Source organism: Sycon ciliatum, chromosome 10, assembly GCF_964019385.1.
Source record: "Sycon ciliatum chromosome 10, ocSycCili1.1, whole genome shotgun sequence".
NCBI classification, from domain to species: domain Eukaryota; kingdom Metazoa; phylum Porifera; class Calcarea; order Leucosolenida; family Sycettidae; genus Sycon; species Sycon ciliatum.
Genome location: NC_088652.1, coordinates 9,069,247 through 9,080,391, shown reverse-complemented (window position 1 = coordinate 9,080,391; position 11,145 = coordinate 9,069,247). Strand labels below are relative to the sequence as shown.

Sequence of the window (11,145 nt, the reverse complement as noted above, 5' to 3'; positions counted from 1 at the left end):
AGGTGCGACAAAGAGTTACAGTGTACGAGTTTTTCATTCATCTTTGCATCTTATTTCCATTTTTTACCCAGGATGATGCCGCGCGCTACGTGGTAACAGGTATGGTCAATGAGGGTTCTTATGCTGCCATCGGTGCAGATATAAACGTACGCAATTCAACAACGGAAACTGCCGAGAGCTATTACGTGAACGCACGCCCATCTCGAGAGGTATCACAGAGACAGAATGGTGGAGTTGAGGTAAATTTGAAAGAAGTGAAGGTTTTTTTAATACTTGAAGCAACAGATGATGCTTACATGTACATGTACATGTAGATAATAAATGTGGTAGCCTTCAATTTAACCCTTTGACAGCCGCCCCATACTAGAATGCGTAGAATTCTACGCATTCATCTCTGAAACTTCAACAGGCCATAACTCGGTCAAAACTAGCTCAAATTCAACAATCCAAATTTCTAGGTTGAAGAGAAAACTCTCAGCGTTCCATCGAACTCATCCGCGAAGCGCTGCGATCGGTTCCGGAGATGACGAACAAGCGTCAACCTAGGTGCTAACGGTGCCACCTAACAGTTTTGCATACTTCGTCACCATGGTAACGCCCCTTATGTAACAAGACCAATCAACACAAGCTCTCGACAACTCTGTCATTTCTCCTGCAGTGTAAATATTAGCACAGTTCAAAGTGTAGGCAGAGGTTTGATTCTGGTTAAACAAATTGGAATTTTGTGTTGATGAATTGGCCACTAATATCACTCATTGCTTATCACAATCTCCCCCTTCCCTACGATTGCCATGCATGCACAGAATCAAAATATATTGTCATTTGATCATCGCGAAAGCTGCCCAGAAACAGCATCAACAAAAGCAGAGACAACAGGAGCGGCAAGGGCAGGAGGAGAAGCACCTGTAACAGCTAGAGCTGCAGCAGCACCAGTAGAAGCATCAGCAACAGCTTCCCAGTCGGCCATCGGGCAGTACTCTTTGATCAGGTACGGACTTGCTGAAGACATGGAAGAGTGTGCGTACGACAATCACATTCTTCGCCGACCACCCAGTCCAAGGTTTGGACAGACTGCATCGCCATCCCCGTACGAAGATCGCTATGACAACCATCAGCTGTTGCTCATCACGGGTTTTGGTCCGACTGGCGTCAACGTATCACCTCGTGCAAGCCGTGTGGATGAGGGTCTGTATGACAACGAGGTCATTCGTAGTCAGGTAATCACCGATTCTTTCATGTAAAATCAACTCTTTCGTCATTATTTGAGATAAAGTAAGCAAGCATCCACTTGTCCAGGCAATAAAGCAGTCTCTTTCTATCTCTCCTCTCTCTCTCTCCCTCTCTCTCTCTCCCTCTCTCACTCTGTCTGTCTCTCTCTCTCTCTCTCCCACGTTCTCTTTCTCTCAATCTATCTCTCCTCTCTCATCATGCATGCTTCATACACTTATGTAATATTTCTTTACTTCGTCTTCTTGAGAGAGGTTGGACAATCCACTTGTCCAGGCAAGAAAGCAGCAATGCCTGCTCACTCTGGCGAAGTAAAATAGAGTATACCAACCGACCAACCAGGTCTAAACTGCTCTTATTGCAAGGCATAGGAACGCGCTTGAGCTAAAACACAGTAAAAACACAGTAGATGGTATTTGCTCTTTTGTCGTACTAGAAGTGTCCTTACTAACGTCATCACGGTAGCGAATTCGATTCCCAGGATGTTCTACTTTACTTGAAAAGCACATAATCACCGGGTAAGTTAAGTCACTGAAAAAGGAGAGCAAGCCAAGACCATGGAGAAAGAGTGACTGATGGGAGATGGGAATAAGATTCGTCAAGGGCAGCGTAGGGACAGTGGTAATCTCAACCCCAATGGATCCATCTGGTATTGACACATGGCTATGGTTAGTGACTGCCATGACAGTATAAAGGAGCGAGGGGACATGAGCGCAGCTTCACCATTGGAATCAGTGCATTTTTCGCAACAGTTTTGAAGCTTTCATTACAGGGTAAGCTCCCCCTCCATAACATGGATTCGACTCCCAAGGGCGTGTAGTCGCGTACGGGTTAACTGGCTGTTTAGATTACCAAGCGTCAACCTAGGTGTTAACTCTGCAATCCTACTGTTTCCATACCTCATCACCTCCATGAGGTGGAGGTGGAACTACTTGAAAGTTATCATATTGATCAACAGGCCGACAGTTGCGGCTAACCCTCGTGTAATCACCCTTCCTTGTGTCAATTCTCCTGCTGTAGGCAATTGATGTTCGCCTAACTCAGTACATGCAAGAAGATCGATTCTTGTGAAGTATTTTGAGACTTTGATATTGTGCGGTGATGGCTGCGACACTAGTACTATTCTTTCCTAGTCACAATCCGCCCCCCCCCCCCCCTCCCCCAAGTTTGCCACTCACAAAGCCAAAACCTACTGTACATAATCTGGTATACACCGTGTCCATTCTGCGCCAACAGGTAGCTATAGAAACGGAACCAGCATCAACAACAGCAGACACAACGGAAGCAACAAAGGCAGCAGCAGAAGCACCTGCAACAGCAACAGCAGAAGCACCGGGAGCAGCGGGAGCTGAGATAGCTCCAGTAACAGCTGCAACTGGAGCAGTAGCAGCTGCTACAACTTCCCAGTCGGCCATCGGGCAGTACTCTTTGATCACGTACGGACTTGCTGAAGACATGGCAGAGTGTGCGTACGACAATCACATTCGTCGCGGACCACCCAGTCCAAGGTTTGGACAGACTGCATCGCCATCCCCGTACGAAGATCGCTATGACAACCATCAGCTGTTGCTCCCCAAGGGTTTTGGTGCGACTGGCATCAACGTATCACCACGTGCAAGCCGTGTGGATGAGGGTCTCTATGACAACGAGGTCATTCGTAGCCAGGTAATCACCCGATTCTTTCATGGATAAACTATGTACGAGTCCTCGTCGTAAAATCTACTCACTGGTTTAAGAAAAAGATACAAACGGGAACAGTCTGAAACAAATTGGCTGTCACCACCAGGACTCGAACTAGGAGCCGTCGCTTGTAGCCAGCGATGCTCCAATCACTGAGCTATGGTGTAATCGTCATCCCAGCAGAGACCGTCTACTCTTCGTCAGTTTTGGAGATAAAGTATGCATGTTTAAACTGTTCTTATTGCAAGGCGTAGGAACAAGTTCGAGCTTTTTTTATAGGTCAAGCACAGTAGATGGTAACTGTCCTTTGTCGTACTAGAAGTGTCCTTATTAACATCATCACGGGAGCAAATTCGATTCCCAGGATTTTTTACTTTACTTGAAAAGCAAATAACCAACGAGTAAGCGGAGTCACAAAAATGGAGAGCGGGCAAGACAAGACAATGGAGAAAGAGTGGGAGATGGGAGTAAGATTCGTCAAGGGTAGTAGGGACAGTGGTAATCTCAACTCCACTAGATTAATCTGGTATTGACACCTGGCTATGGTTAGTGACGGCTAGGACAGTAAAATAGGAGTGACAAGATATGAGCGCAGCTGGCGCTGCTCGGCCAAATCATGCTCTTAGAATCAAGGATTCTCTAGTGACTTGCAAAGCCTCCCATTTACTCTCCCAACTGTATTGATCCAGAAAACACGGTGTTGCTCAATAAAATCCGACCAAGCGAATCCGCTTTGCGCCCGTAAGAGAATCCCAGTGCTCGCAGGTCTGGGGCCGCACAGCGCCCAGCAGGTGCTAGACCCATCGGATCGGATTTCATAAAGCAGCACTGTACAAATCGTAGGTGTGGATGCGAAGACCATTATCTTGGCAGTCTGCAGCTAGCTGTACACTTCTCTATGGCTGTCTTACGTTGCAACCTCATTATTTTATAGTTGGTCTCTTTTTGGTCTGTTACATGTACCTTTGCCATTCACTTCCCATTATTCATGACTTATTGGTCGTGTGGTGTTCATGTTTAAACCACTACGGTTAGATGTTCAACTATATGCATAGTGGTATGTCGTTTTCCGTTATGTGCCTTGATATGTACCAAGGGGTTATGTACTCTTGGGTGTACCCAGTGTAACTCACTCAGAACGTACTCTGGTAAGACATACACTTGCTTAGTACGGATATTGTCCGGGGCACGAGTGCGTTTAGCCAAAGTGAAGTATGTTGGGATAGGACATCCCTCGGATACTAAGTACACTTTATTACTGTCCTTGGGGTACTCTACATCAGAGTTCTGCTGTATGTTTAACCATGTACGCACTTATTTGTGTGTTCAATAATTCACACACACGCACACACACACACACACACACATACACACACACTCAAACACACACACATACACACAAACACACACATACCATGCACACATACACACACACACGCACGCATACATGTACACTCACACATACACACACCTGTCTTTGTGTATTCAGATTGTCAACAAGGACGACCATGCACATTACAATACACTCAGGGAGGTATTGGATACCCCGGAAGAGGAGCCAGAGCAGCCATACGATGTACTGAGAGGCCCAGTGTCTCCTCAACATCTAACAGAGGTGAGAGACCGATGGCACTGTAAATGTATTCTGAACATTCAAAAATTATAGTATTTCTTCGAATCGACTACGGGGACGGCGAATTGAGCAGTCGTAGGCAGCGTCTTGCAGCCACATTTAGGATCCCATTTTGGAAGTCCTCTGTTGATGTTTTCTTCAAATATGCATGATTCTAGGAGAATGCCACATACTATTGTCTCCTTACGGAACACGCGAAAATGATCTGGCGAGGTCGCGAGGCGGTACGATGCAGGAAAAGGGCGAATGGCTGAAAGTATGCAGTGAAATTGTCACAAAGGCTGAAGATTGTGTCGTTATTTACGAGTTGGTCGTATACCCGAGTTCGTTATTCACGAGATTCACAGTAAATTCTGGAATACTATTTATGTAGATATACGAGCCCTGCAATGGACCGTATGCGTGTTAAAACAAAATGGCGTCACGATTTATTGAAAGTGGTATAGTTGGTGGAACGAGTGTTCAAACCCATTTGAACTTCATACTGTTCGTCTTCTTTTTGACATGCTCTCTTTCCATCGTCCTTAGCTTTTGTTTGTTGAGAGCTGTTTTGGCTTTCTCCTATACCTCTGGGGGATGCCAAGTGATGGTTTGAGACAGGGAGTAGTAAAATACAGGGAGGCGACACGCCACTAATCGTGATTTTTGATGGGTGCCTCGCGGTTGTTTTTTTTTCTTTCGCAAAAAAAGATGATCTGCTGAATCAATCTTGAGTATTTGTCGAAGAACTAATTCCGTGAAAAGCTCTATCCATCTTATGGAACAGCATTTGTTTTGCTCTTGTGATACATCTGTGTCATCGTCATATGGAAAGGTATCACCTTTCCGAAATTCGTCCCGATCGACGGCATGGAACAATAGAACGAAGGTGATTTCCTTGAGAACAATACGTGTACGATTGGAGATGAAAAGCGAGTGCACCGATTTCGAAGTCGAAAAAATCTCTAGGACACCACACGATCGGCACTAATTTCTCCTCAGTTGTGATCAACCAGTACTTCTCTACCTTCTTTGTGATGATGAGCATTTCATATTATGGTATGCTAGAGATTCGGGAGTTCACTTTTCGGAATGAAATGTTCCTAAGTATGGCAAGGATTGAAATGCGGGCTACGTCGTCGTAAACAGCTTGTATCGACACAGGAAAAATCTACGGCACGCAGGGATATCTCCCAAAGTGATACCACTCTTGCTGGACTTCTATCCTGACATAGTGGTAGTTTGGTCGAGTACCAAACTTTGTAAAGGCAGACAATTGTTGGAAATTCTCAGCGCTGGCTGCAGTAGGAGTCTCTTTGGCGGTAGGTATTTTACTACTCCCTGATCGAGAGAATCCTGATCCGCGCGCGTGTCACACACTTCGGTACCCATAGTACCCCAATCTCACCCGCCGGGTGAAAACGGTGCTGAGGCAATCGTCAAACTGGCCGTACATGCTCGTGTCACCTCCCTGTATTTTACTACTCCCTGGTTTGAGAGGCTGGTGATGGCTGTGAGCGAGAGTTTGCCGATCGGCGTCGTCCTCGCTATAGCGATGAAAATACTAGTTACTGCGCACCTGGCAGATATCACAACACGTCGGAGCGTCCAGGAGCAAAGGAATCTTGGGTTTTCACTGGAATCTAGTTCCTCCAGCATCGTGTAGCCCACTGTCGGTGAATGGCGGTCCAGAAAGGTCGAAACTGGTCTTCTGCAGCATCTCGCAGTCCTGCGAGGCACACTGAATTCGCCTGTCATGTATTCTACAAATAAAAATCACGAAGTAGTGGACTTTACAGTGATGAGTCTATCCTGTATGCTGCAAAAGACGCAGGAAATGTGACTGGTGTCCGTACACTGGACGCCAATATCATCCCAGTCTTCTCCTGCAGGATCTGTTTGACATTGACATACCGGTATGCAGTGGGTCGACATTGGCCTGGTTTGGCAGCTATCTGCCTGGGTGGATGTAGCAGGTTTGCATTGGCGCGTCGTCCAGTCCGACATTTTCTTGTAACTGTGGAGTACCGGCAGGGTTTGAGAGGTTGCTCGTGCTGTGAACACATCTCTACTGCCTGTCTCGTCCTGGAAGTGCCGTCTCGCCGCTTCCTTGCTCTACAGTCACGCCGTTATTTCGCTTTGTTTCGTGGTGCAGCTCAAAACCTGCCCAAACAACTGTGAGCTCGCAACATGGTATGGACAAATTGCACCACTCATGCTGGTTAACTAAAACCGGGATAGTCGAGTAAGCGAGTTCACTCCCTGGGCCATGGCAAGATCTGTTCAGCGCGGGCTATTCCAACCTCCAAGTGCATAGTCACCGATCGATCCATGCGATGGTGGTTGACCTACAAAGAGCCAAGGTCTACGAGTACTACTATTGGATGCTGTCTACATGCAGTCAACAAAATCAAAGTACCTCAGTATGCCCCAGAACAGGGCATGTGCATCTATAGCATGACACAACAGGGGTTCTGGCGGCACCTGTCAAACAAGCAGTAGCGACTAGTGCCAGCTACCTATTGGAGGCTAGCCGCTACAGTCTGTCACTGGAGATAATTATTATGTTCACTGTTTAGACTGAGCACAATCAATGATGCCCAATCAATCTGCCCAATGTGTGTTCTGTTCCACCTAATTATAACGTCCCATCGCATCAACCCTACTACACGCACATGTCGTCACTCTAGCACGACTTGTGTTATTATTGTTTATTTTGATTCGCACGATAAATAGAGCACAATAAACGTTAACTTGACCGAAGGTTAAAGGCGACTGCAGATAGAGGAACACATCGAGGTACAGGTACCGGCATCAATACAATATCAGAGAGGTACGCAGAAAAAACTCTCGTAAGCCCAAGGGGAAGTGGTTGATGAGGGATGAATGCACTCTCCACGCTCGTCTACACTGTTCGTGGAAATGCACACATACATACAATAATATACAACATAGCAATAGCATGCACAGAACCGAACAATTTCATGTTCACACATGCAAGCACAGACCTGAACATTAGTACCAAAAGCCGATACAGACAATATCCCCATACACACAGACGCACACACACACAATGTCCCATGTATGCGCCCGTGGCGAGAAAAGCACGCAAATCTAAAAATGCACTGGATGTGAACCCACAGATTTTCTCTAATAGCAATGATAGCGGATCTGATTCTGAATGAAACACACACACAATACAATTATTGAATGCCCATCCGCAGATGATGGCAGGTCCTGAAAGAACAGGCAGTGTTCCAGTGATGGGGAACAGAACTTCGAGTGGCGAGTGAGGTATACACACACACGTGCGTGCGCGGGCACACACCAAAGTATGAAGAAATAGAATCGACATCGTAGTATTCATTGGTTGGGGAATGGAAAGGAAAATAAAACATTGCTGTAGGTTATTGTTGTAAGGACACTGGGAGCACAACAGAAAGGTAAGCAACTTGCTTTGAAGCAAAGAAAGTTATTATTCCACGGATCTCAGAAGGAAGGAACGTTCCAGAATGCTGCACTGGCAACAGGCGGCCTGCATGTGCGCGGCCCCTGCAGTCGGTCCAGCTGCCGGCCTTGCAGTGCTGAAAAGAATGTGCAGTACAGCATGTCACATAGTATCGCAGCCTGGACAAATAGGCGCTGGGAAGTCCTAGTTATGTGCTCACCTACACCACGATGCACCAATCTTCTGAGCTACTTTGGCAACAATTTTGTCCACTTGAGACTCCCATGGGCTGAGCCAGTTGTTGAGGGCTGCATCAAGGTGGACGGCAATGATCGCTGATGGCAAGGCAATCCATGACACACAGTCACTAGGGCATCGTCAACATGGCGCTGAGGCTGGATCGATAAAATCAACCTTTAGGCACCCGCGGGGTTGACAACGAGGCCGCTGTCTCGAAGCTAGTCAGTCAGCCTGGTCACCGCCATTGACGAACCAGTCGCCACCGCCAGCAGTGGCGGTAGGTTGTGACAAGTATGGTGCAATATTGTCAGCAAATTCAGTACTCAGGATAAGATGAGTGACAAAGGGAACGTTGTGTTTGATAATATTGAAGTGAACAGGGATGATCACAAACCCTGCGCGTACTCCACCGTGAGTTACAAGAAAATTCCGGACTGGACGACGAGCAAACACCAACCTGCTACATCCAACCAGGCAGATACTATAACGATAGCTGCCAAACCAGGTCGTGATGCCGACCTACTGCATAATGTCAATGTCAAACAGATCCTGCAGGAGAAGACTGGGGTGTTGGCGTCCAGTCACTGAGTGTACAGACACCAGTCACATTTCCTGCGTCTTTTGCAGCATACAGGATAGACTCATCACTGTAAAGTCCACAACTTCGTGATTTATATTTGTAGAATACATGACAGGCGAATTCAGTGTGCCTCGCAGGACTGCGAGATGCTGCAGAAGACCAGGTTCGACCTTTCTGGACCGCCATTCACCGACGGTGGGCTACACGATGCTGGAGGAACTAGATTCCAGTGAAAGCCCAAGATTCCTTTGCTCCTGGACGCTCCGACGTGTTGTGATATCTGCCAGGTGCGCAGTAACTAGTATTTTCATCGCTATAGCGAGGACGACGCCGATCGGCAAACTCTCGCTCACAGCCATCACCAGCCTCTCAAAACCATCACTTGGCATCCCCCAGAGGTATAGGAGAAAGCCAAAACAGCTCTCAACAAATAAAAGCTAAGGACGATGGAAAGGGAGCATGTCAAAAAGAAGACGAACAGTATGAAGTTCAAATGGGTTTGAACACTCGTTCCACCAACTATACCACTTTCAATAAATCGTGACGCCATTTTGTTTTAACATGAATATCGCGGATTACTGTGCACGAGTGGAAATTCAATCTTTCCAAAATTTCGATGTGTCAGGTATTTCTCATCTTCGCATCCATTTGAGTATAGTGTAATTGGTTTTTCGTTTGTTTGCCCGACAAGCTCAAGCTCCTAATATGGAACTTACGGTATGACCTATCCTGTGTTTTGCAGGGACATGATACACTCCCAACTGGTGACCAAGGTGGAAACGATGAGGGCCTTTATGACGTTCCTCGTTGAGCAAAGCCGTCACCCTGGATAGACGATCATGCGACGTGTATCCGCTAGGGGTGTGCGGATAATGCTCGAAAAGCAGTAAAATTGGCAGAACCATACAAACCTTATGGCGGGCAAATCCTCGAATTCTGCTCCATTTCTTTATCCACATACCAAACATGCATGAAACTTACCAGAAAAAGTACCGAATTCTGCCAATTTATCTGCCGGCATTATCCGCATATGCCTAGTATCCGCTCTCTTTTTCAACTACTTTGCCGGTTTACACCATTCTCTTTATCTCGTAGTAGCCTTGCTAAAGCGTTCTCGGACATACATGTATCTAACACACACAGACTGTGAATTTTTTTCTCGTATTTAGCCAAGATTTTGATACAAAAGGCATTGTGCTTCCAATGTTCTACATGCATCCCCGAGACCATTAATTTTGCTCTAATGCCCGAATTCCCACGCTTCCTGCGACATGTTTCAATATTCACGGCAGTCATGGTACGCCGCATACTCTCTCTCTCTCTCTCTCTCTCTCTCTCCCTCACTCTCTCTCTCTCTCCCTCACTCTCTCTCTCTCTCTCTCTCTCTCTCTCTCTCCATCACTCTCTCTCTCTCCCTCTCTCTCTCTCTCTCTCTCTCTCTCTCTCTCTCTCATTCCCTCTGTCGTCCACATGTATCAAAGGAGACGAAACCGCCGTTTGTGTTGCAACGTTAAATAAACTTCTACAACAACAGCAACCTTCCCCTCTTTCATAATAATAATTGATGTTACCGTCTGCTTTAACTCAGCCGAAGTGCTCGGGATTTCATAAGGAAAATACTGAGTCCAATTGGTTGTCCAAGTTGCCGAATAAGTATCTCCACCTTGTCAGGCTGAAATAGTGTTCATTGCCACATTGATTATGCGTTGAATCCATTCTGTTCGTTTGGGAACACATGTGTCTGAAATACATTATACATACATGTGTAGATCGTCAATATATCGCCAGATGTGTTATCATCACCTTGCTCGCATTTTTATTGATAACGCATTGCAATGTCATGTTGTACTGGCTACATGTCCATGCTGAAATGAAATAACTACCGGTATAGCACGTGTAAGAACATGGATGTGTGCCCGTATCCTCAGGGTATATAACCAATTCATGCCAGATGAAAACTCAAAACACAAAAGCACAGCTGTGGGAAGGAATTATAGCGCAGATTAAGATCATTCTTCTGCCGCGGCCTTTTGTGACCAGATGCAATCCGGCCGACGGTGGACGTCTATCCACGTTTTGTACAGCAAGAGAATTGAGGACCTCAGTTGAAAATTTTGATTCATGTAGATTCTAGCTAGCGTCTGGTATCCAGGTGGTTGATTGTATATTATCCATACGTAGAAACTCATAGACAATGCCAAACAATCCATGGCAGCTGTGGACCAAACATGAGGACGGATATGCAAAACACCATAACATATTCGGCATACAAAGTAAAACAGCATAACGTTTTTCTATACTGCTGTGCAAGGGCCAGCTGCATGCAATTCGTGGCTGGCAAAAGACATGACTACTGGC

General features: G+C 46.2%; 1 protein-coding gene across 1 annotated transcript; it reads left to right on the top strand.

The window, feature by feature from the left end:
* The first annotated feature begins 86 nt into the window (after nucleotides 1–86).
* On the top strand, nucleotides 87–10,555 carry LOC135826344 (uncharacterized). The gene is made up of 5 exons (XM_065338959.1): nucleotides 87–239; nucleotides 804–1,217; nucleotides 2,464–2,892; nucleotides 4,397–4,522; nucleotides 9,530–10,555. Exons 1-5 carry the CDS (start codon nucleotides 102–104, stop codon nucleotides 9,596–9,598), a joined length of 1,176 nt encoding a protein of 391 aa, XP_065195031.1. The 5' UTR covers nucleotides 87–101; the 3' UTR covers nucleotides 9,599–10,555.
* Nucleotides 10,556–11,145: the final 590 nt, after the last annotated feature.